General features: G+C 52.3%; 1 protein-coding gene and 1 long non-coding RNA gene across 7 annotated transcripts in view; one reads left to right on the plus strand and one right to left on the minus strand.

Moving 5' to 3' along the window:
* Dnmt3a (DNA methyltransferase 3 alpha) overlaps nucleotides 1-26,228 on the minus strand; it is a 105,459-nt gene that overhangs the window by 37,136 nt on the left and 42,095 nt on the right. For 5 of the 6 annotated variants that reach the window (XM_052186193.1, XM_052186192.1, XM_052186195.1 and 2 more), the window contains 4 exons: nucleotides 25,137-25,241; nucleotides 9,414-9,681; nucleotides 2,783-2,826; nucleotides 2,230-2,376 (listed from right to left, as the gene is read on the minus strand). In XM_052186193.1, coding sequence (XP_052042153.1) covers nucleotides 2,230-2,376; nucleotides 2,783-2,826; nucleotides 9,414-9,681; nucleotides 25,137-25,241 — 564 coding nt within the window. The other variant, XM_052186197.1, reaches the window with a different exon arrangement.
* Nucleotides 13,320-16,987, plus strand: LOC127687504 (uncharacterized). The gene is made up of 4 exons (XR_007978404.1): nucleotides 13,320-13,634; nucleotides 13,915-13,999; nucleotides 14,897-14,954; nucleotides 15,539-16,987. It is a non-coding gene; the product is annotated as an uncharacterized LOC127687504 (long non-coding RNA).

Here is a 26,228-nt window from a genome sequence, read left to right on the forward strand (position 1 = left end):
ATATAATAAATTTCCCATTAGCAAATATTCCTACTCTTTTTCTTCTGAAACAGGGTCTCACTATGAAGCCCTGGCTGGCCTGAACTCCCTAGATAGATAAAGGTGGCCTTGAACTCAAAGAAATCAACTGGCCTTTCCTTCTTGAGTGCTGGGATTAAAAACATGCAGCACCAAGGGCTGGAGAGATGGCACAGAGGTTAAAAGTACTGGCTGTTCTTCCAGAGGCTCAAAGTTCAATTCCCAGAACCACATGGCAGCTTATAACCATCTACAGTAAAAATCTGGCGCCCTCTTCTGGCATGCAGGCATACATGCAAGCAGGACACTATACATAATAAATAAATCTTTAAAAACATGCACCAACACATCTGGCCATGTTGCTAGTTTATTTTTTTTATTATTATTTTTGTTGGAGGTTGGGGTCTTGCTGTATAGTGGGAGAGAGGCTTGAACTATGTGGTGTCCCACAGACCAAGCTGGCTTCAAACTTGTGTCTTCCTTCTCCAGTTTCCCAAGATCCCCTATCTTATATATTAATTTAAAATTTTAAAATGTAGCCGGGCAGTGGTGGCATATGCCTGTAATCCCAGCATTCTGGGAGGCAGAGGCAGGTGGATTTCTGAGTTCGAGGCCAGCCTGGTCTACAGAGTGAGTTCCAGGACAGCCAGGGCTACACAGAGAAATCCTGTCTCAAAAAACAAAACAAAACAAAAACCTTTTTATTGTTACTTATGCTTATTAGTTTGTTTATATGTGTGCTGCCTGTGAGTGAGTGTGTGTCTGTGTGGAGAATTCTTTCCTGTGTGAGTATCAGTGACAAGTGTCCTTACTGGCTGGAGCCATCTTGACCCCTCAAATCTTTTAAATTTTAGCGGAAACCGAAAAGTGATTTTTTTTTTAAATCTTCCTTCTTTGGGAGTGGGAAAAATCCTTCTTACTGTGGCTCTGGGCTCCATGTGATTGATGCTTGAGGGAGACCAGGCCCAGGTCACGACCTCAGCACCTCAGCCTCAGGGCTCAAGAGCAGAGGCACTGCACAGATTTGGGGTGAAACAGGGTCTCTCTGAGCCCCAGGGTCCCAGGAGAAGAGAGAACTGTCTACTTTCTGAAGCACACAGTCTCCATGCTAAGGGCGCCCCTCAGACCTTGGCCAGGCTGCCCTTTCTCCAGACTTTCAGGGTGATTTCTGCCTTCCTGGATCCCAAAGGAACTTGAAACAATGAGGCAGCCAGAACCATGACCCCTCCCTCCCCTTGTTTGGAACTTTCTCTTGGGCCAGCAAGCGCACTGTCAGACAGCCTGAGGTCAAGACCCTGCTTCCCCCCCACTCCCTGTGGCAGTGCTGCCCACCTCCCCCCCCCCCCCACACACACACAGCTGGCCTCAGAGGACTAATGGCTGCCTGCCTCTTATGTGGCGTTCCCTTTCCCTTTCCCAGCTCTGGGCTGCTTCCAGGTCCCTCAGGCGCAGCTACTGTATAAGAGAGCAGCTCTCACAGACATGCCTCTCCCGGTCTCCTGGGCACCACCTCAGCCCCACAGCTGCAGCTTTTCCTTTCTTACCATCCCAAAACGTTGGCATCGCTGGGCACGAAACTCTGAGACTCTGCCTCTCTGCCCTCTCCCGAGCAGGCTCCACAGCCCGTCTTCCCACAGCGTGGTCTCTGCAGCCCCGAGCGAGCGAGCCCCCAGCTAGATCCTTGGCATCGCTTACTGAACTCTCCATCCCACCAGCCAGTCCTCCCAGCAGAGCAAACAGCGGTCCTCGCCTGCGCCCAGGCCAGACCTGACAGTGCCCGCTACGGCTGGAGCAGCTCTCTGACCTTTCTATCAACAATGCCCTCGGTTCCATCACCAAAATCCAGCTGAAGTGATGGCTGGCACCACACCTGAGTCATTTCTCTCACTGTCCACGCACTGAGCCTCCAATTCCCCTGGGTTCTGTCGTCCTCACCCATCAGAATGTCAACTCCATCCACAGGAGCTGGAGCGCCGTGTGCACAGAGCCTGCCTATATGCACACACTACCTCATGCACAGCTAGCACCCATAAACACATAAAGGACAGCTGAACTGCATACTGCCTAGCAGGGGTTTTCTGGAAACACTAGGAGCTAACCCTAGGGGGAAACAGTCTCAGCTAAGGCCCTGCAAAAGTCCCAGAGGGCGGCTAGAACTGACTTTTGGTTTGTCAGTGCCACACTTGGCACCAAGGATAGAAGATGTCTCACCTCCCTTTTCCACCGTGCCAGCCACTCATCCCGCTTCCGTTTGCTGATGTAGTAGGGGTCCCCTGCCTGGAAGGTGAGTCTTGGCATGGGCCGCTGACGGAGGCTGGACTCCCAGCCCAAGCCACCACGCAGTCGGCCCCGGGAGCCCTAGGACAGAGAGACAGACAGCTATTAAGGCGGGCACAGATACCCTGCGGGGTCTGCTCCTCCTGGAGGGGAAACTGAGAGGGGTCACTCATCCCAAACAGCATATAGAAATCTGGCTCCTGGCCAGAGGGTTGACTCTGCTGAGGAGGGATTCGGGGTTGGTAGGGACAGATGACCAAGGCAGAGAGGGGAAGTGCTTGATCTCTGGAGGGGGATGAGCTGGCTGCCTCCCTAGGGGACTTCCAACCTCCACCCCCACTTCCTCTCCCTCTCAAAGGGACAAGCAAAGATGGGGCAGGGACCCACCCTCGGGCCCCCCTCACACACACTCGCCACAGTCCGTCAGAGAGGTGGCTTTCTTCTAGTCAGGATCCACAGAGCCCCTGGGGGTGAGGAAAACACTTGCCTCCATTTTCATGGATTCGATGTTGGTCTGCTTCTGTTCTTTGCCTGTGGAAAGGGAAGAACAAGAGGACTGTTGACCAAGTCACAGGGGTGGCTCAGAGGAGCCTGGGGCCTCCATGGGGTCAGGGTCCTCCTCGTGTTTGCTTGGTCGTGTGTCACCCACGCTGGCTGTACCGCATGCCAGGCAAGAGAGAGAGAGACCCTTGGATTCCAGGCCCAAGGACACAGGAATAAGAAAAAAATCAGGCCATGGTATCTGGCCTGTGGACCCCAGTCTCAAGTATACAAAGGGGGCTTATAGCCGGGCGTGGTGGTGCACGCCCGTAGTCCCAGCACTCTGTAATGCCTCCATCTGCTGCTGGACCCCAGCCCTCGCTCGGAGGAGCGGGAGGGTGGAGGGGCAGAGTAGGGCTTGGGCTGAAGATGCCAGGCTGTATTCATTGCTTCGTGTGGGGTAGGAAGAGGTGCTGGTACACAGACAATGGGCCAGCAGGAACAGACCCCAGGAAACAGCTCCATCTTTCCTGAGTTCCACTACAAACAGTTCTAAATGATATGGCCCTGTCATCAACGTGGAAACTGTCCTCTATTCCCGGCTAGTTCTCAGGTTAAGATAAGGATCTGGGGGCGGGGGCGGGGCGCGGGTTTTTCCATGTCTTGGAAATTTGCTCGGTAGACAAGGCAGGCCTCAGACTTGGGGATCTGCCTCTCTCAGGTGCTGGGATTAAAAGTGCGAGCCACCCAGCTCCGTCTGGATTCTAATCACCTCACCATGACCCACTAACTCTGCTGTGTCCTCACGGATCCAAAGTGACACGTTCTAAGGATTGGTGTGAGCAGGGAGTGCATGACCAGGGCTTGGCCCACAGTAGGTAGTGTCAGCCTGCCTCGCTTGCCTAAGGAACTTCCCAATGCGCAAGCTTCTCGGTTCTTTTGGTTTTTCTCAAAGTTCCGGGACTGGGCACTGACTGATTCCAGTTCCTGGGAGGGACATCTGAGCTGGGAGCAGCAGTCTCCACAGCGCCATCTTTAGGAAGGACTCTGTGCTTTTATAGGCCGGACGTGAAGGCAGCTACAGCCTCCTGCCATTTCTGCATGCTAGCCAGGCCCTCTCCTAGGCAGCCCCGCGGCAGCTAGCTGTGTGGCTTTTCCTATTAAGCAGGGAAAATTCGGCTGCCTTTCTTCACCTGGGTGCCTAAATTCTTTTCTTTGAGACTGAGAAAATACAGGGCTTGGGCCCAGAACAGGAAGGACACTAAGGTTGGCTCATGTAGTTTGGTGTGCATGGGGTGGGGGGATGGGGTGCAAAAAACAAAGAGCCCCAAACGGAAAAAACAGCCCCTGCTACATCTCCCAGCTCAGGAGCGGAAACCACCCGCAGCATTTATGGCTCCGAATCTTTAGCCTGGACGTTTCCCCCACTGTCAACTGACGGGACCTGAGGTTCCTCTCTGCACCTGCCTAGAGCGCTCTGTACAGCCACGTGTGCAGGGGCTCCATCTACAGAGGCTGGGTGGAGGGAGGAAAGGAGGAGGGAGGGAAAAGGGAAGGGCAGAGCCCCTGCTGGTTACCCCGTGGGCTGTGGACCCCGTGGTAGGCAGGCGTGTCGCTGGGCCTCGCGGAGGCGGTGCGTGGGAGGAGCGTGGCGGCTGTCGCCCATGTGTGGGTGGGGGGTGTACGCCCTCCCAGGACAGGGTACGTGGTTGGCCTTTTAAGGCATGTCTCACCCGCCACGTCTCTTCCTCTCTGTTTCCTCCATGTCCTCTCTCCCACAAGTCTGCTCCCCACTTTCCACGGGGTTCCCCCTCAGGCCTGCCCTGGGCCTCCCACCTCTAGGGCAAGCAAGCCTCCCTCGAACCTCGGTGCTCGGCCCAAGACCTAGGCTGCCAGGAGGGGGCGCCGGCCCTGGATCGCGGCTCCTGCTCCTGCTGAGGCTGCAACAGCTGCTGCAGCAACCATGCAGCAGTCAGCTGAGGGGAGTGAGTGAGGACTCCAAGCTGGCAGTCTGTTAGACTGTGTCTAAGACCTGGGAGTTTCCTGAATACCGCCCCCTCCTACCCCAGTGGCTTTTGACTATGTTTACCAGGAGTGATTTATTCATTAGGCTATAAGAAATTTTGACCTGAAAAGAAGACATGGTTGAGTTTGCTAAATACTTCACAAGAGGCAACCGAGGCCGGTGAGCGGAACTATAATCAGATTTCAGGGCTTCTGACTCTGAAGTGCACTGCCGCCATTATTCCTTGTCTCCTTTGCCTGTCCTGCAGGCCCAGAGTCTCCCCAATGGAGACTTCTTTAAAAAGTTTCCAACTGGCTTCTTCCTGGAATTTTTTTCCCTGAAAGACTGTGCATGCCTACATGAGCTTTCTCACTGTCTCTCTCTCTCTCTCTCTCTCTCTCTCTCTCTCTCTCTCTCTCTCTGTCTCTCTCTCTCTCTCTGTCTCTCTCTCTCTCTGTCTCTCTCTCTCTCTCTCTCTCTCTCTCTCTCTCTCTCTCTCTCTCTCACACACACACACACACACACACACACACACACACTTTCCCCCTCCAGCCTGGCCAGCAGACCACAAGCTGGCTGTCTCTGAACCCCAGGGCTCTCACTCCCATAAGCTCCTAGCGCAGACTCAGGGCGCCTGTGTGCCTACCAGAGTTTGGGGATAGGAACGTGACTCCAAGGCACCTCAGGTCCTGGGGACAGGGGAGGTCAGGGGCTTCAAGCACTTAACCTGTTGGCCAGAGACTATGCAGTAAAGACTGCCTCAAGATCGCTTTACAGCGGGACAATATCCAGGCGACAGGACAGGTGCTAGATTTAATATAAGCTTGGCTACTGGTTCATAGCTGTCCTCATGCTCAGTCTGAGCAGAGCAGCCTTTCGCTGACTCTCACCCACTCCTCCGTTACCGGTTTTACGTATCCTGATCTGGCCTCTGACGTGATAAGAACTTCTGATCCTCCACCTACCAAGTTCTGAGACTCGAGTGTGAGGTACTACCCCTGGCTTCCCTACTTTCTTCCCCATAAAGAAGCGGAGAGAAGCGGGTCTTCCTCACATGGCCCAAGGCTGAAGTGAGAGAGAAGAGGGGGTCTCAGAAAGATGAGGCTCTTTGAGTTGAGCTACACAGATTGTGCATCTTGGCTTCCCAGGCACCATGGAGGGGACCCTGAGCAGCTGGGGGGGGAGTTGAGGGGGAGGACTCTACATTGTAGCAGTAGAGCCAGGCACAGTGGGGTTCCAGGGAGGATGGATGAAACTCTCTGAAAAGAGCCTTGGAATTAGGGGTCCTATCTCCTCCTCGCCTGAAGTCCTCAGCTGAGATGCGCCCACTGTCAGCTGACTGCTGGAGTCGTGGCCAGACCCCACAGACCAGCACACAGGCCAGAGTCCCTGCTCACCTCTCTTGGATGTCTAGGGTCACCCAGGAGTGAGTCTCCCTCCCCAAGGTCAGATGGAAGTTGAGACTGGAGTGTGCCTATCATGGGTGCCTCTCACCCAATCCAGGTCATCACCTCCTCTTGAACATTTCTTTACCTCTCAGACCTCTGGCACTCGGTCACCTCCTCCATCTCTGCAGATCTGTTTTGCTGGCCTGATAATTGTCAGAGCAGGACCGCTTCCTCCCCACATCCGCAGCAGCTCCCAGCCTCTCTTCCCACCCCCCAGACCTTCCAAACCATTGGGGATCTAGGTGGAAAGGCATCTTTTCCAATCACAGCCTGTCAGGTCAGCCATGAGTCGGGCGGCCAGGAAGGCCTGGTTTGGCCACCTGCCACCCAGTGCCTGCCACATCCTTCCCCTGGCTCTCTCCACTCCAGTCTGGTGGCTTCCGTCAGGTCCCTGACGCCCTGTTCTCTCTCACTGTCTTCTTCCCCCACTGCCCCGTGATGGGCTTCAGCATATGCCTTGATTATGACAGGATAGCCAGGGCCATCCTAAACTCTGAAGTCCTACCTGCCCGTGGCTCTGTCTCTCTCCCCATGCTCCGGGAGCACCGCCCTTCAAGCACAACAGCACATTTTTGGCTCTGTTGTCATTATTTTGTGTTGTTGTGGAGAGAGGAGGCTGGTCTAAAGATTGATAGGCAGAGGATGACCTTGAACTCCTAACTTTACCTCCTTCTCCCAAATCCAGAGACTTGGGCACCCTAGCAGTAACTGCAGTGCTGGGGGTCTAACCCAGGGCTACTTGTCTAGTCCTCACGTCACATTTGAAGTCACACAGTCTCTAGCCACCTATGAGGTCCCTGAGGACAAGAGCCAGGCTTCTTTCTGTTCAGGATGGTTTCCACAGACCAGCACAGGACCTGGCACACACCAAACATGTTTAGTGAACACTTGCTGGCTGACTGAGTGCCTGCGGACCAGAATGCAGACAGGGAAGCCCTGAAGTTAAATAAAGCCTCAAGGTCAAAGAGCAGCCTTGGAGCAGAGCTCTGGCTCCATCCTGCCAGGGGGAGGGACTGTCCTGGTACCTGCCTTGGTGTGACCCCAGCACCCGAGGTGAGTAGAAGGAACACAGTACCTGCCTAGGAAGGGCACTGAGCTCTCCAGCAAACCTGCCATTGTGAGCTGCAAGGAGGGAGGCATCTCTGCTTTCTCCTCTCTGTTCAGGCTCCTGCAACACTCCTGTGAGGCCTGGATAGCTCACGAGCCACACAGTACAGAGCACCAGAGAGAGGAGATGCTCAAGAGCAAAGGTTAACCAGTCCTGGGTAGGAGAGGCCGCTCAGCTGGTACAGGGCTTTGCCCAGCATACATGAAGTCCTCCTGGGTTTGATACCCTGGGCCCAAGCCTGAGAACCACATAAAAACAGGGATGGTAGCCAAGATGGCTCAGGAAATAATAAAGGTGCTTGCTGCCAGACCTGACGATCTGCGTTTGAACACCATCCCAGGGCTTTACACGGTGGGAGGAGAGAAGAGGATCCAAGTTGTCCTCTGGCTGCTTCCTGTATGCTGTGGCACACTCAAGTGCCACACACACACACACACACACACACACACACACACTCAGTTGCCATACACACACAGACACTCAAGTGCCAGACACACACTCACACACATACTTGAATGCCATACACACACTCAAGTGTCAGACACACACACACACACACACACACACACTCACACACACAAACAATAAAATATGCATTGTTGTACCTGATAATGCAATCCCAGCACTGGGGAGGCAGGGCAGAAACCCTGTCTGGCAAATATCTGAGCTTGAAACCTGGTCTACACAGTGAGCTCCAGGCCAGCCAGGACTACATAGTGAGATCCTTAAAAAAAAAAAAAAATCCACGAACAAAAAGTTCAAGTATTAGAAGCCAGAGGCCAGGCTTGGAGGCTATGGACAAGCCACTTTCTTGTTTGTTTGTTTGTTTGTTTTTTATTTGTTTTTTTTCGACACAGGGTTTCTCTGTGTAGCCCTGGCTGTCCTAGAACTCACTCTGTAGACCAGGCTGGCCTCGAACTCAGAAATCCACCTGCCTCTGCCTCCCAGAGTGCTGGGATTACAGGTGTGCGCCACCACCGCCTGGCGACAAGCCACTTTCTAAGTTGTACTTTCTTCCTGGTCTTAAGAGGCTTGAACAAGGTCGTTTTGGAAGAGTAAATAGAACAACAAATGCAAAGTGCCTCAGAGCGTGCTTAAATATTTGCTGAATAATGAATGAAAGATATTTCAAAATAAGTTTGGAAACCTCTTTTCTGGAAATGTTCCCTCCTCTGCATAAATATTAGGTTTGGATTCATGCAAAATAAGTTATGCCAATTAATCAATTTACTCATCCCATCATACACACTTGGAACGGAAGACTTTTAGAAATTAAAATGCACATATGCAAAGCAACCTGGCAGGGCCCGGGAGGATCAAATGTGCTAATGGAGGAGGAGGCGCGGTGTAAACTGTGAAGCCGAGCGAGCACACAAGCTCGAGCTGTCCTCGTTACTCACTTGTTTACAGCTTGCTTGGCCCTGAAAGCTCTGGCTTAACCTGAAAGAGAAAAGTGGGCAACTTTCCAAAATTCCAGGGCTAGGCCATAAAGTCTCCAGATGAGAGGTCTGAGCAGGCCGTGCACACAGGGCCTCCTCCGGTCCTCCCCTCAGTGTCCACTGTCACAGCCAAGCGTCCTATGGAGTCAACCAAACTACAGTGTGTCAGGCAAGACCTCTGCACTGGGAGAGGTAAACATGTCACTCGTAGTCCCCAGGAGCCAAGGCAGGTCAAGTACAAAAGTAAATGGGCCAGTGGAGGGAAACTGAGGCTCAGAACCAGCACAGGAAGAAGGGGGGCACCTATCACCTCAGTCTAGCATCCCTTGGCATTATGCAAACAAACCCACTGTTGCCAGAGCCAGATTTTTTCCCCCCCACAAAGAGCCAAAACTCCAGATTTTCATTTGGAATTTCTTGATTTTTAAATACTGACAGATAATTTTTAAAAAACTGTTTAGCACATTAGGAGGGCCAAATAAACACATGCTTGTGCTTGATCTAGTAGCTTCTAGAGCATTGCCACAGCCCAGCCCACCTTTGCCCATCACCCTGAAACCTGCCACAGACTCGAGTCTGGGCCTCTTGGGAGCTCCAAAGAGCCAGAAGAGGGTTCCTTCCCTGCGGCTGGGACTCACCCTCTCCTGCAGAGGCTCCACGGCCCTCCTTGGTTACACAGCAGCCATTCTCCACAGCTCTGGAGGCTTCTGGTGGGGTCTCAGTTCCCTCTCCTTCAGCTGGGGCTCCACCCTTCTGCCCTGCAGCTGGGCTCCCCTCCTCAGGTTGGGGTTCACTCCGCTTCTCCAAGTCTCCATTGGGTAGCAGCTCTGAGGGGCCAGAGTCCTGGGCCATGGGCTGAGACTTGGTGGTCACCGCTGGGTCCTTGGGGGTGTCACTGCTCTCCACCTGGGAAGATGAAGAAGGACAAACATAAGGTTTGAAGGTTTAAGAGATAGAGAGATGGGCCAGCCTGATCCCACCACCCCAGGTTACCCCAATGCATTCCATCTCTAGGACACAGACTTCCCACTTGTAAAGAAATAATCCTGCAGCTGTGCATGCAGCCCAGTTGGTAGAGTGCTTGTCTAGCAAACATGAAGCCCTGGGTTCGCTACCCAGTACTGTGTAAACCAGGCACAGTAATCCTAGCACTCACGGGGTACAAGCAGGAGGATCAGAAGCTCAAGGTCATCCTCAGCCACACACCGAGTTGAAGGCAGCTGGGGCTGCATGAAACCCAGCCTTAAAAAACTAAGAGCAAGATGGTCCCATTGGAAAAGGTACTTGCCATGCAAGCTGGGTGACCTGAGTTCAATTCCCACACCAAAGAGAACCCACTCTGCCAAACTGTCCTTTGACCCCAAAACACTCCTGTGTACGTGCCCATACACAGACGGATGTAATAAATAAAAACATAACGAGAAACTAAAACAAAACAAAAACGTTCCCCATGCTCCATCATTGAAGTTGGGCCCTTCCTCAGGAAATTCAGATGCCACCCAGCCAATTCCTGCCGCCCGCCCACCGAGGTGCTGACTTCAGTTCTCGTAGCCTTCCTTCCGTGCTCCCGTGGGAGAAGGGGGCCAACGAGGTCCTCCAGAAGAAGCCTTTCTCTGGGAGCTGGAGAGATGGCTCCGCTCTTCAGGGGATCCTGAGTTCAATTCCCAGCAACCACATGGTAGCTCATAACCATCTGTAATGGGATCTGATGCCCCCTTCTGGTGTGTCTGAGGACAGCTACAGTGTACCAATATACATAAAGTAAGTAAGTAAATAAAGAAGCATTATAATTATAAAATTATAATTATTATTCTCTGGACCTAGCCTCATAGCTATCTGTCCCCCAACTCAGGCCCCCATAGGTTCTCAGACCAAGACTAACCAAGGCCCCAAGCGCACAGGCCTGCGTGGAAAAACAGCAGGCTGCTTCATCCGCTGGTGCCTGAGGTCAGAACCTGCCAAGGCTCCTACTCGTGGAAACCAGATCACTCTGGCTGTCCTCACATTGTCCTGGACCCCCAGTATCTCTCTGCTTCCTAGGGAAGCAAGACAAGGTGCCAGAGCTCTGTTCCACTACCCTGTGTGCTCTTGTGTGTGTGTGTGTGTGTGTGTGTGTGCGCGCACGCTCCCATGAGCTCTGTTCTTGCTCAGCTGGAGGCAAGTGGTCAATCACTGGAGGTGATTGATTGGCTCAGGGTCTGCTGGCTTCACAGGCTCTAGGGGGTGCTCAGTAATCCTACAATTACAAAATTTTCAGGGGCAGGAAGGGCAGAGCTGGCTCAGCAAGCGAGCCCAGGTGAGACCTGAGGCACGCGTGCTGCCACAGGCCAGGAATCCCGGAAGCTCAGGTCACTTCTAAGCTACACAGTGAGTTTGAGGCCAACCTAGCTACATGAGACCCTGTCTCAAAAACCAAATCAAACAAACAAAAAGGCTCACTTCTTTTTGAAAGGTAATGCGACCATGCTTGATCAACCGGTACTGTGCCTGAGTCTTCCGTCGCTGGTTGTTTCTCGGGTCCTGGCCTTGAACTCAGTATATAGATAAAGGTGACCCTGAGCCTCTGTTCTTGCTTCCTGAGTGCTATCCCCAGACAGCTGGCATGTTAACACCTTTTCCTATTATAAAAGTAGTGGGTCAGGTGTGGTGGCACAGAGGCAGAGGCAAGCAAATTTCTTTGAGTGCTAGGCCAGCCAGGACAACATACTAAGAGTCTGTCTCAACAAAGATATAGAAATTTTAATTAGTGATAAAAACCCCAAACATACAGGGCTGGAGAGATGGCTCAGCGGTTAAGAGCACTGGCTGTTCCTCCAGAAGTCCTGAGTTCAATTCCCAGCAACCACATATAGTGGGATCTGATGCCCTCTTCTGTCTGATTCGTTCTTCTGTTATGCAGGCATACGTGTAAATATAGTGCTCATATACATACATAAATAAGTCTTTTTAAAAATCATAATGTATTTTTGTGTGACAGTTACAGTTAGCCCATGCCAGCCTCAAGCTCACTAAGGATCGCCTCAAACTCCTGAATCTCCTGCCTCTACCTCCTGAGTGCTGGGATTACTGGCATGAGCCAACACACCCAGTTTACGTGGGATTGGGAATTATACCCAGGGCCTTGTATTTTCAGCAAGTATTCTACCCACTGAGCCAACTCACTGGCCCCATAAAAATGTGAACAGCACAAACCACGGCTAGGCTGGCAGGATGGCTCAGCCGGCAAAGACGCTTGCTGCCGAGCCCGACGACCACACGCTGGAAGGAGAGAACCAGCTAGCGATCCTCTAACCTCCTCCATGAAAGTGTCTGTCTGTCTCTCTCTCTGCAAGTCTCAGTCTCTCTCTCTCTCACACACACACATACATCTAATAAATAAAAGCAAACAAAAAATTTTAAAGAAAATAATTGTTTTAAAGGTTAAACTCAGGGGCAGGAGAGATGGTCTCAGTGGTTAAGAGCACCGACTATTCTTCCAGAGGTCCTGAGTTCAAATCCCAGCAACCACATGGTGGCTCCCAACCATCTGTAATGAGATCTGATGCCCTCTTCTGGTGCATCTGAGGACAGCTATAGTGTACTTAAATATAATAATAAATAATTTTTTAAAAAAGGTTAAACTCCTATATTAATATACCAAGTTATTCTTTCCCTGAAAATCATTAGCAGCTTGATAAACATCCTTTTCAGCCCTCACACTCCTCCCCAAATAGGGTCCCAGCATGTGGGCCTGGCTGACCTGGAACTCAAGGAGATCCTTCTGCTTTCGCCTCCTGAGTGCTAGATTTAAAGGTATGGGAACCACACTCCATGTTTTTAGACTTTTTTCCATCTCAGGCTAGAGAGATGGCTAGTGAGATGGCTCATGGTTAACAGCTCTTGCAGAGGGCCTAGGTTCAATTCCTAGCCACCACATGGTGGCGTAACCAGAACTCCAGTCCCAGGGGATCCAATGCTCTCTTCTGACATCCACAAGCACCAGGCATGCACATGGTGATCATATATACACTATACACGCTGGCAAAACATTCATATACATAGTTCAAAAAACAAACAAAATAAAACAAGGTTTCATATAGTCTAGGCTGGCTTCAAACAAACTGTGTGTCTGAAGCGAGCCTTGACTTTTTTTAAAAAGATTTATCTATTATTATACGTAAGTACACTGTAGCTGTCTTCAGACACACCAGAAGAGGGAGTCAGATCTCATTACAGATGGTAGGGGGCCACCATGTGGTTGTTGGGATTTGAACTCAGGACCTTCAGAAAAGCAGTCAGAAGTCAAACACAAAAAGAAAGAAAGAAAGAAAAAAAGAAGAGCAGTCAGTGCTCTTAACCACTGAGCCACCTCTCCAGCCCCGGCCCTCACCCCTGATCCTCCTGCTCTGTGTGCCAAGTGCTGGGACAGCAGGCATGTGTCAAAGAACTAGGTTTCCTTTTGAGACTTTTCACAGTCACATGTAAGTTACGCGTCACACACGAGACCCAAGACTGTGTTTTATGATGCTACCCAGAAGGTTCTAGAACTCGCTTCTCCCCTGACAGATACAATGGCATCTCTCCACACCACTCCGCGCATACGGCTCTCTCTCCTGCCTAGTGGATGCTCTGTGACTCACGCCAACTGTGGCTTCTCGGGCTGAGCTGCTTCCTGCTGTAGAGGACCCTGTGACTTCCAGTTCCCTATAGCTAAGTATATCAGCAGGGCCTTCCCAGGGACTCAGTACAGAGAGAAATGCCAAGCTCACTTCAGAAGACTGCAGCACCGGCACATAGCCTGAGGGCTCAAGCTGCTGAGCCCTCACCTCACAGCCTCCATTTCACATCTGGGATGGGGACTGTGAGCTCACTGCTCTCTGGTGAGGAACCCTGAGAGGTGGCAGACCCAGGGTCTGGCTATGCCACCTCCTGAGGGGCCCAGCAGTCGGCCTAGTTGACCCGACAGTCAGTGCTTCAGGCTCTTCATCTGGGAGAAAAAATGCCGAGGGGCTGCATTACTGCATGCCTCAGCAGCTGGGGGTTCCGGGAGGCTGCAGCACAAAGAGGAAGTGCCACGTGGGAGGGCCATGCCAGGCTGCGGGGCAGCTGCATGCAGAAAGAGGAGCGAACAGATGACCACCCACTTCCTTTATTCCCCAGCCCCCATGCATGTGTCTGACCCACCTCAGGGCGGAAACTGTGCCCTGCACCTTCCTGTGTCAGTCTGTCACTCTGCAAGGTTGAGGTGAGTCACGCATGAGGAGGAGGCCATGCCTCACTGCCCTGGTGGACACTTTCCAGGGACCAGAGGTACCAGGTACCACAAAGCCAACGCGTCTTACAGGGAGGTGGGCGGGCTGCACCTCGGCAGAAGCAGTCTCTCTTGTCTGCTCTCTCTTAGCCCCTTGCTGCCTGAAATCCTCCCAGAGGCTCACTTCTTGCCTGAGGATCATACAGACTCCTCACCCAAGGACTCAGGTCCTGTTGATACCAACTCCACAGCCCAGGGAGCCCGGAGTGCTAGCTCTCTGCCTGGCCACAGTCTTTCAATCACACCCAGAGGTGGGAGCCAGTACACAGGTGGATGAAGAGATGGGAATCTACCACACAGCTGTAAGCTAGGATCAGCTCAATGGCTGAAAGGCCCATCCCTTCCCATTGGCCCACACCATCCCTCACTGCTCCCCATTGTGGTGCTGGGAATTAAACCTTTCTTCTGTGTATTGTGTAAGCGCTAGCTACCAGTGAGCTGTATCCCAGCCCCCATCATCAAGCCCTCTTCCTAACACCCCTATCCTCTCCTGCTTGACTCTGGTACCTATTCTGTTTTGTTTTGTTTGGGGGGGGGGGAGAGGATTGGATCTCACTTAATTCAGGCTAGCCTCATGCAGCCCAGGCTAACCTTAAATTCCTGATCCTTACCTCACCTTACCTTACCCTCTTGAGTGCTGGAATTACAAACGTGCACTACCACACTCGGTTTCTACAACGCTGAGGATGAAACCCTAGGCTTCATCTGTGCTGGGCAAGCACTCTACATGGTAAACCACTCCATTTCCTTTGAGTCAGCCACTGACCTGAGGTTCAAGTGAACTCATGACTCCTATACCATAGGCATCTCTTGCTTTTCCTTACCTTCCAGAACCCTGAGCTAAGCACGGCCTCTCCCCAGGGTTCTTGGGACCTGGGCAACTGGACAGGTAAATCCATCTACAGGAACGACCCAGAGGAAGGAATCTAGACTGCAGCCAATGGACCAAAGTAGCCTTCCAGTTTCTGGGGAGGAGTTGGGGGCTTACTAAAAGGGGAATTTCAGGAGCTGGAGAGATGGCTCAGTGGTTAAGAGCATTGACTGTTCTTCCAGAGGTCCTGAGTTCAATTCCCAGAAACCACATGGTGGCTCACAACCATCTGTAATAGGATCTGATGTCCTCTTCTGGTGTGTCTGAGGACAGCTACAGTATATTCACATACATAAAATAAATAAATAGCCCTTTTTAAAAAGGGGGGTGGGGTGGCATTTTGAGCAGCCAGACCTGCGAGTCTTCCTTGAGTTCCCTCCCCTCCCCGTCTCTCAGCTCCTGGACTCCTGGAACACAGGGGCTTGGTTTAAGCCAGTTGGATGTATCACAGAACAGGACCACAACATCACTCCATAAATATTCCCAGTGGCTCCATTAATGACAAAGACTGGGTTCAAAGTTCAAACACTGAGCTCATGAGCCCAGAGGGAGCGGTGGTCAGAGTGTCACACCAGCTGTTTCTGTTTGCTTTACTTTGACAGTGCCTCTGAAGAAGACAGCACTGCCCTGAGACAGACATTCCACAGGTCACTGCCGGCCATCTTAGGAGGCACTGAGCACAGCTGCAGGAGACAGCATCAGAGAAACTTCTCCTCTGCAGGACTGGGGGAAGGGAGAGTGCTCTGGAGACTGTGATGCTAACATCCCAGAATTCGGGCAAACCTGGTCCCTTTGCCATGGTCTGCCACCTCCCCGACCCAGCAGGCATCATCCTGGGTGTGTAGGCGCTGCGCGAGTCTCTGCTCAGCTCTGAAAGCCCTCACCACACAGACGGCAGGTGTGGGGAGCTGCTGGGTCCACCCTCACCCCGAGGACCAGGAAGGCAATGGTGGCACCACTGGAAGTTCTCAGAGTGTGCTAACCTTTGTCCTCTGCCAGGAACAATCCCATCCCTGTCTCCAGACAACTCTCCCCTGCTTCATGCAACACATTCTGAGCAGAGTTCTTGGGTGGTTCCTGGCTAGGGAAACTCCACTGCTCCCCTCAGGACATCTGGCAATGTGGCTGGAGATTGGTTTGGTGTCACGTGTCACATGCTGGCAGCTAGTGGATGCAGGTCAAGGATGCTGTTACACGCCCTAACATCTACCACATCTAGCCTTAAGGAATACATTAAAAAAAAAACCAAAAAAAAAAAAAAAAAACCTAACAAAAAATTTTCTGCAGTAGCTGGCCGTGGTGACTCAGACCTGTAATCCCAGCACTTGAGAGACAAAAGATGGATTGCTACAAGTTCAAGGCCAGGTCTGGTAGAGAGACCCTGACTCAAAACATAAAAATAAACAAAATAACCACCTCCCCAAATCCATGATAAAGTATATACAAAATTTGTCTTTTTAACTATTTCGAGATGTACATCGACTACATTCATATTCTGTGGGCATCACTCCACACAGAAGCTCTGCACCCCTGAAATGGTAACTTCCGGCCTATGTCTTACTCCGGCCTCGCCATATAGAGGACAGATGTGGACAGCTGCTGGGTCCAGCCTCATCCAGAGGGCTGGTGGCATCTACTGTGGCATCTACTGTGGCATCCCCCAGCCCCCACTGTTTACAGAGCTCCCTCTCCCCATTCCAGCACTCCCCCACGCCAGAGTAATGGCTTCCTTACAGTGTGCCTCCCTGCTGGACTGGGGCCTCTGCCTTTCCTTCCTCTACCCCAGCATCCTAGCACCCGGCGAAGGAGCTGGCAACCTTTCTCTTATAAAATCAATAAACTTAATTATCTCAAGGCTCCTGAGGCGATCTGTGGAGTCCTAGCTCATCTGAGGAGGATGGCTCCAAGGCTGGCCTCACACACATCCCTACACTCCTCTGCAAGGCTCCCAGGGTGGCCCAAGTACAGGACAGCCATCTGGAGGACAGTCACCTCCCTGGCTGAGTCTCCCTCACAGGAAAGTAAGCTTTACAGTAGGAAGGGCAGCCCCCAGTTCAGGAGGGGGGAACTAGGGGTCAATCAAGGAGCCTTCTGCAGGGGCCTGGCTGGACTCCGACTAGTTTGAAGCCCCTGCCACCCACCCCACGCCCCAGCTATCTTTGCTGCCCTGTAACTCTGACCCACCCTGCCCCAGGTGAGGCCATGCCTCCTCTCAAAGCAAAGACAAAGGTCACAACCCCCATGGGGATTGAACATACTATGCTCATCCTGCCCCGTGTAGTGTGGCTCCAGAGTCTGCCACTCTCTGGAGAGCCACGGTCTCCTCATCCCGTCCTCAGCCTTGTGCCTCCACACTTGGTCAGTCCCGCCCTTCCCAGCTGAGGTCTTTCCTGAGTCAGGGACAGCTGCCCTGTGTTGCATCTGTTACTTTTCTTATTGAAAACAAAACAAACAAAGAAAACACCTGAAAAAAGCAAAGTAAGGAAGGCAAGGTTCATCCCACGAGGCCCCCACCTCAGTCACAGGAGCTGGAGGCAGCCGTCACCACATCACAGCCAGGAGGCGGCCAGCTTGCTCTCCCATCATTATCCAGGCCAGGCTCTCGGCATGTAATGGTGTTTTCCTCATTCTGGTTGGCTCTTCCAACTTCAGGGAAAACTCATTCCAAACTAGCACCTCCCACAGACACATCCAGAGGTTGGTTGTTAGCCGATCCTCAGCCCTGTCAGGCTGGTGGCCAGTGTTAACTATCACATGTACACAATGTCCAGGTGAGGGTGAGAAAAGGGAGCCCAGGTCAGCTCTCCCAGGGTAACATGCACTGGCCAGTGCTGCACGGTAGAAGAGAGGCTAGCGTGACTGGACCCCGAGGAGGACCCAGCAGCTGAGACCAGTGCATCTGAGATCTCTGTGAGAGGTGGTCCTGGACTGTGGCTCTAGCAAGGAGTCGGGATGGGGCAGCAATCAAGGTGGGTTTTTGTTGTTGTTGTTGTTATTCTTTTAAATTCATTGGAATAGTCCTCCCTCCCCTGACCTGTGATACCAGTTATCCCCACCTCCAACCCCACCCGGTGTTGGTGGGGAACTCAGTATGCTTGGCAAGTGCTCTACCACCGAGCTTCACCCCCAGTGCCAGGAGCAGCCATCTAGCGTGGTCTCTAACAACTCTCTCAGAAGGCTTGGTCTCTGACATGGCCCACACTGTCCCTATTGAGCCGCTGCTGGCGAGGAGGTAGGGGTGGGGGTGGGGGTGGGGCTGTGGCTTCCCCTTTCATCCCTTCCCCTGACCAGCGGAGGCTGCTGCTTTTCTACACCCTCACCAGGTCAGACTTGCTTCTTGCCCCATGCTCCCTTTATTCCCATTCCTTAAAGGACTCAGAGTGAGAACACAAGGTGTGGTTGTGAGTGCCCATCAAAAAGCTGGGTACAGTGGCACGCACGCCTTTAATCTCTACATCAGAAGGCAGAGGAGGAAGATCTCCGCGTTTGAGGCTAGCCTGGTCTACACTGTGAGTTTCAGGACACCCTGTCCCAAAAATAAAATAAGATAGGATAAGGTAAAATAAAACAAAATATAGAGTGAACCCCTTCAGGTCTCTTGCATACTACCTTTCCAGGTAAGATTCATTTTTAATGGAAGCTTGGTCCACTGACAGGCTGTTAGGCTCAGGGCCTGCCCCACCCTGCTCAGCAAGGCCTGAGCAGGACCTGCCACTTTCTCCTTGGTTCCTGCCCTCCTTTAAGGGCCAGGCAAGCCCCACATTTCCGAGTAGATTTTTCTGGCTTCCTTGATCCTCAAGGTCTACACCTGGGGGCACACACCCACACCCACACTGCCACCACTGGCCTCCCTCAGAATTTTCTTGCATGCTCAGGAGGGCAAACCTTCAGGAGGAGTTAAATTCCTGGAACTGCACATACCCCCTCCTAGCTCTATCTTCCTCAGGCCTTCTGGAAGGCCACCGCTGGGGTGTGACCAGGAGCAGCTGCCCAGGACTCAGAGAGCCTAAAATCAAGGGGGCTCAGTCATCATCAAGGGGGCTCAGTCATCAAGTCTCCGCTTAAAGAGCTAGCAAAGCACAGGTCAGGTCTGGAAACAAGGAGGGGATTTAGTTCTGTTGGAGAAGAATCAAAGGGCTCTCAGACTGGAAAAGTAAGCCGCACTGCAAAGCCTTGGGAGCCGTAAAACTGCCCGAGGGGCTGAGGCTCAGCCCAGCGCTGCCCCGCCTGGCCTCCCCTGGCTTCTGCCCTTCTGCCCTACAGCACTACCCTCCGGAGCCCGCTGCCGTGGAGTAAGGAGTGCAGCCTGGCTCAGCTGAGCTCGGCGCCAGCTCCCACCCACTCCTCCTCCCGCCCTTGCTGGGTTATTCTTAGCAAGAGTGACCTCAGAATGCTCCCTCCAAGCAAAAATAACCCTGGAGGAAGTTGGTGGGTATAAATCCCCACTGATACGTATGCAGCTAGCAAACAGGGTGTAGACCTTGCAGGACCTGTCACCCCCAACACCTAAGCCCTGGGTCTGGTGGGCCAAGGCAGAAGCTGTCCTCCTGCTGCCCTAGCTAGAACCACCTACAAAGAACAAAGCCCTCTGCCGAGCTGTCTGGGCTGTGACCATGCAGGGACCAGCCTTACACAGCTCCACCTGTCACAGTGCAGGGTCTTCAGGAGCTAGTGAGCAGGGAACCCGCCCTTTCTTTCTACTGAGCTGTGCACGCACACAGGCCTGATTCCACATGTCACATGCCAGGCTGGCTCCTCCTCCCCAGCGTGGGCACTGGCCAGCCCACGGGCCCTGGCCCAGGTGCCAGCTCCCTTCCTAAGCCCCTCCTAGCCTAGCAGCTGGCTTCCTGTTTCCTGTTTCCGGCAGTATCTTGGCTTTCACCAAGGCAGCGCTGCCAGTGCAGCAGGCCAATGCCTCCCTCGAAGCGGCCTCGTCTCCCGCCTTGGGCCTCCCTAGCTGTACCTGGATTCCCGGGATTTGTGTCAAATTCTCCCTCAGTTAAATTTTCTTTTATTTTTTACTTTTGAGACAGGGCTAGCCTTGAACTTGATGCTGGCTAAGGATGACCTTGAACTTCTGATCCTATATTATCTCAAGACCTGGCATTATAGGCATGTTTATGTGGTGCTGAGAATCCAAACCAGGACCTGGAGCATGCGCGGCAGACACTCTACCAACTGAGCTACACACTCATATCTCAGCTTTCTCTGTATGGTTTTTTTTTGGGGGGGGGGAGGGGGGATAGGGAACAGTATGCACGTTTTTAAACAGCCCTGTATTCTTTTTTTTTTTTTTTCCGAGACAGGGTTTCTCTGTGTAGCCCTGGCTGTCCTGGAACTCACTCTGTAGACCAGGCTGGCCTCGAACTCAGAAGTCCGCCTGCCTCTGCCTCCCAAGTGCTGGGACTATAGGCGTGCGCCACCACTGCCCAAAATTATCTTTTTTTTGTTTGTTTTTGTTACAAATCTAAGATTTAGGTTGTGGATTTTGGGGGTGGGGCTGAGAGCACTTGGAGCTGTGATGGGGCTGGGGTCTAACCTCTGTTTGCTAAGAAAGCATATCATTGTTAAAAAAAAAAAGAGAAAACTGGCTCATGAACACAATGGTAATATAACTCTATTAAAGAAGGGGTGGGAGGAGGTAGGGGAGGGGAGGGCTCCCAGGGCTGGAGCTGGGGCTCAGGGGCTGAGCACTTGGCTGAAGATGTGTAAACTAGGTTTGAGTACCACTCAGTGAGTATGTAAGTAAGTAAATAAACTAGACAGCAGTTTAGAAAACCCAGGCTCCCTGCGGACAAGCAGCCACCATGCCTCTGGCCTCTGGTGGCGAGGCGTGCAGACCACTTCTGGTCAAGCAAGTGCCTTTGCTTGTTGAACCAACCCCTGGGCTTCATTTTCAAGCAAGGCTTGATGGGCCGTGGTTCCGAGGGAAGAGGCGAGCAGGGCTAGCCAATCGCATCACTAGGGAGGATGAGCCTGGAGTGTCCTGTGGGGCTTCGAGAATACAGGAGTCTTCTGTCCAAGGCAGGTGAAGTGTTGGCCTCTAGTGCAGAAGGGGCCGGGAAGTCAGGGGCAATGTTCTGGAGCGTGACTTCTTCTTTTTAGAGATTTATCTATTTATTTTATGTGTATGAGTACTCTGTCTTCATGCACACCAGAAGAGGGTGTCAGATCCCATTACAGATGGTTGTGAGCCACCATGTGGTTGCTGGGATTTGAACTCAGGACCTCTGGAAGAGCAATCAGTGCTCTTAATTGCTGAGCCATCTCTCATGGCCTGGATATTGTCTTAAAAGAAATGGAGTTTGTGAGCCAGGTGGGGTGACACATGCCCCACAGAGGCAGAAGCAGAAGCAGAGACAGATGGATCTCTGTGAGTTCAAGGCCAGCCTGGTCTACAAAGCCAGTTCCAGGACAGCTAGGGCTATTACACAGAGAAACCCTGTCTTGAAAAATCAAAAGAGAAAGAAAGGAAGGGAGAAGGGGGTAGGGAGTGAGTCCAGGGCTGGAAAGATGGCGCAACCATTAAGGTTGCTACTCTTCCAGAGGACCCAGGCCAAGAATGCACATGGCTGCTCACACGTGCTTGTAACTACAGTTCAAGGGATCTAACCCCCTCCTCTACTCCTCTGGCCTCTGTGGGCACTAGGCATACATAGGACACACAGACACACTTGCAGGGAAAATACCCATACAGATAAAAATAAGGAAAAAGAAAGAAATGGAATTCTGCTGGACTCAGTGGCACACACCACACATCTTTAATCCCAGTACTCCAGAAGGCCAGCTTGGTTAATATATAGTGAGTGCCAGCACAGCCTGGACTACACACACACACACACACACACACACACACACACACACAGAGAGAGAGAGAGAGAGAGAGACAGAGAGAGACAGAGAGAGAGAGAGAGAGAGAGAGAGAGAGAGAGAGAGAAAGAGTCTAGAGTCTCAAGAACAGATACCTTCCAAGCAGCATATTACTGTGCCTATGCCTGTCTTCTCTAGTACATTAGACTGGAGGGTAAGTTTCTTCTTCCCATGTAAAGGGCAAGAAGCAGTAGGAGGTTCTGGGAAGTGAGCTAGCCTGAGCATCCCTAGCTAGGAAACTAACACAGCAGCACCCAAGGGACACACTGAGGAGCCACGAGTGCTTACTATGGGGGCTGGGGAGGACCCCATGGCACACTTGAACTTCTCTGCCCAGCGCTGCAGAGTACAGCTTGCATGAAGGAAGTTCTCCCGGCCACACTTGGCTTCTAGGTCTCCCCTCCACTATCTCCCGCCCTCCTCAGACTCGCCTGGGAGACACACAGGGCTGCTCTAATGCTCCTAGGGAATCTAGTCCCAGGGCCGCAGCAGATTCCAGAAGCCTGCTGAGCTCTGCAGCCAGCCAGGACATAGGGGAACGCCTGGGTGGCACCTGCCCCACAAGAGCTAGTAGCCTAGAGGAGGGCGGGGTGGCCTGCAGGAGTGGGGGGCGTTGGGGGGACACTCCCAGGTGGCCTCCGTTTCCAAGCTGACTTTCTGTTCCCTCCAATGCATAATGTTCCATTCCTGCCTGGTACTCCTGGAGGTCAGAAAGAGTATCCAGTCTCCTGAACCTGGAGTTTATGATTGTGAGGCACCACGTGGGCGCGGAAAGTCAAACCCAAGGTCCCCTGCAGGAGCAATAGGTGCACCTGTTAAGTCAACTCTCCAGTCCTTTACAAAAAAAGTTTGGTTTTTTTTTTTTATTTGGTTTTTTCGAGACAGGGTTTCCCTGTATAGCTCTGGCTGTCCTGAACTCACTCTGTAGACCAGGCTGGCCTCGAACTCAGAAATCCACCTGCTTCTGCCTCCCAGAGTGCTGGGATTACAGGCGTGCGCCACCACCACCACCCAGCCAAAAATTTTTTTTAATTTAATTTAACTCTTTGGACAGGGTGTCACATAGCCAAGGCTGGCCTCAAACTCACTATTTAGCTGAGGATTACCTTGAACTTTTATTATTATTATTTTGTTTTATTTGGTTTTTTTCAAGGCAGGGTTTCTCTGGGTAGCCCTGGCTGTCCTGCAACTCACTCTGTAGACCAGGCTGGCCTCAAATTCACAGAGATCCGCCTGCTTCTGCCTCCCAAGTGCTGGGACTAAAGGCGTGCGCCACCACCACCTAGCTGACTTTGAGCTTCTAATCCTCCTGTCGCCATGCCCAAGGGCCGCCATGCCATGCCCAATATTATACAGAACTGGGATCCAACCCAGTGATTCACACATGCAAGACAAGCACTCTACCAACCAAGTCCTGTCCCCGGACACCAAGGTCTCCTTTATCTCGTGTCCCAGACTCCTCAGTGACGAGTACAGGTGGCTGCAGTGTCCCCCAGGGCACCGGCTGAACCACATCCACTGATGCGTTGCATGATGTGCTCTGAGATCAGGGCTGGCCCCACCCCAAAGGCCCACAGCCTGGTCTGTAGACACTAAAATTATGCAAGGCCAGCACTGCCCATTTGGGCTCCACTTTGCTGTCTGCAAGCACCACCGCAGGAGGTCTGCAGGGCAGGTATTCATGGCAGACCATTTTACCAGGGAGGTTAAGTAACTGCACAAGGTCACAGAGCTCAGAAGCACCAAACATGGCTTTCTTTCTCCTGTCAAACTGTGACTGACACGGTGCTAGGCAGGGACGAGCCTCGCCCTTGCTCTGCAGCAGACTGAATTCATCTCAGGCACCCTTAGAAGGAAAACATCTGCCTGTGGTTCTGGCTGTGACTTGCTCATGCTCATAAAGGTGGTGGATTGTGAAGTGGGAATGCGAACCAGGTCCGCTGGTCTCCAAAGACAGTATTTTCCTGTCTGCACTGAAGCCGGATCCATGCGAGGACTGAATGACTCCCGCCCAGGCCTCGCTCTGTGAATTACTTCCTCCTACCCTCTGACCCCAGACTTTCACCCTCTCTTGGTGCTGCGCCTGCCTTTTGATTCCAGACCGACAAATTGGAGTCAAAGGGTCACTGGCTCTTTATTTGTTACAGGTGGCGGCTCTGGGTCCTCGGTGACTAGAGTGCAGGAATTTGCTCTGCAGATTACAGCTGAGGGGACTCGGGGGGGGGGGGGGCAAGGACATGCCTGCAGTCAAATGGAGCCAGCTGCTCCCTCACACACTGTCACCCCTCAAGGTGCTCTAGGGTGACAGACTGACTGGGACAGAGCAGGCGGAATCTGCCTGTGCAGCCGCCCCAAACTGGCAAGTCGTCTGAACTCTCCTTCTTCCACTGTCAGGTGAATTTTTCATTACAGGCCATAAAAATCCATGTGTGCTTTATTATTAAGATGTCCTAAATTACTCAGCAGCTAGTTACCTAACTTCCGCCATGGCCTCTCTTGTCAAGCAGAATTGGCGTGGTTCCCATTCGCTCCCCACAGGGTCCCAGAGCCTCTGACCTCTCTGGAGCCATCACCCTAACTGGATGTGTGAAAATCGCTACTCCCTGCTGTCCGGCTGCCCCAAAGGAGGGCTGTTACCAATCTGGAACTGCTGCGCCCTTTCTCCTCCTGCGCCAAGTTTACCGGTCTCTGCTGGTAGGGCTAAGAGAAAGGAACCAGCTGGCCTTGTGCTGGGAAATAATTATCCACCCTTAGGCATGAGGGAGGCAGGCTCTTCCAGCCCGCAGCTTCACCACACCCCCAGCTCTCTCCATCTTGAGCAGACCAGAGCTCCCCCAGACCTCAGCAGCATGGCTTCCTGAAGCAGGAGCTTGCACCTGCTGCACCACCGCCAGCCACCCTGCGGGCCTGCAGCAGTGCCTTGGGTCTCGTGGAAGCTCGGGCAGCAAGTCTTCCTTTTTCTGGAATCAGGCTCTGTCTGGGCTCAGGTCCTCCTGGGAGCAGAGGACCGCGACTAGTGTACAGCTCTGTGGCAGGGACCTACATGGCCAGACTCAGAGGCTCTCAGTCGAGCTGGGAATGTGGCAGGCTTTCTTGGTACCCTTCCAATTGGGAAGCCAGGAGTCAGAGCCTGGTTGAAATCTTGGCTCCCACACCCACAGACAAGTTCCCTGACCTCTAGTTCAAAACTGGAGGAAGTGTGGAAAGGACGGTTCGAACAACAGAGGAAGTAGCAGAACCCCACAGCTGGCTTTCATGTCCCCAAGGCCTTGCAGATGCACATTTGCTGTCCACAGCACAGGCATGGGTCACGTGAGAGAGGACACTCACCGGTGGGTGCTTGCGCTTCCGGCCAGGCCTCCCCACCTTCCGGGCCGTGGCGCTGGGCTCCGGGCGCTCTTCCTTGCCACGATTCTCCTCCTGTTCCTCTCCTTCCTGTGGATACAGACACACCACACCCTGTAAGCCAGAGCTGACCCCAGAGGCTGTCTGGACTGGCAGTGGCCTCCTCCTGAGCAGCCTCCACAGTTCACATTTCCAGGGCTGTGCCATGCTGCCCCAACCCTCCCGTATGGTAAACGTGAACCCCATCCCAGTACCTCCAGAGGGCTGGGGTGCAGCTCAGTGGCAGAGAGTCTGCCTACTGTGCACAACGCCCTAGGTTGAATCCCAAGCACTGGCCAAATGAAATAGTTAGGTAGCTAATCCTACAGGGACCCAGGGAACTCCCGTGGATAGGTCTTACTCCCTCTGATGACTGCGCTGCGGATGTTTATATATATATATATATATATATACAAACACACACACACATATGTATTATATATGTGTATATATATTAAAGATAGAGTCTCACTGTACAATTCTAGCGGACCTTGAACTTGCTATGTAGACTAGGCCTCAAAAGAACCATCTGCTTCTGCCTCCTGAGTTCCAGGATTAAAAGTATACATCCCATGCACAGCTTCTCTTTAAAAAATATTATTATTATTATATTATTATTTTTGTTGTTGTTGTAGTTGTTTTGTTTGTTTCGCTTTCTTCCCTTTTTGTTTTTTTTGAGACAGGGTTTTTCTGTGTAGCCCTGGCTGCTAACCTCAGACTTGGAGATGCATCTGCCTCTGCCTCCACTGGTCATCTCCTGAGAGGATCTCACTTAGCTCTGACCAGGCTCAAACTCCCTATGTAGCCAACCTTGAGCTGCCATCTCCATCTCTGAGTGTGCACATGTCACCATACTTGGCTTTAAGCCCACAGAGAGTACATGTATGCACACACATAAAGCACACAGAGTTCATGTATGTGCACATGTAAAGCACACAGAGAGTACATGTATGTGCACATGTAAAGTACACAGAGAGTACATGTATGCGCACACATAAAGCAACTGAGTACATGCATGTGCACATGTGGAGATGAAGC

Source organism: Apodemus sylvaticus, chromosome 6 (assembly GCF_947179515.1).
Source record: "Apodemus sylvaticus chromosome 6, mApoSyl1.1, whole genome shotgun sequence".
Classification (NCBI taxonomy): domain Eukaryota; kingdom Metazoa; phylum Chordata; class Mammalia; order Rodentia; family Muridae; genus Apodemus; species Apodemus sylvaticus.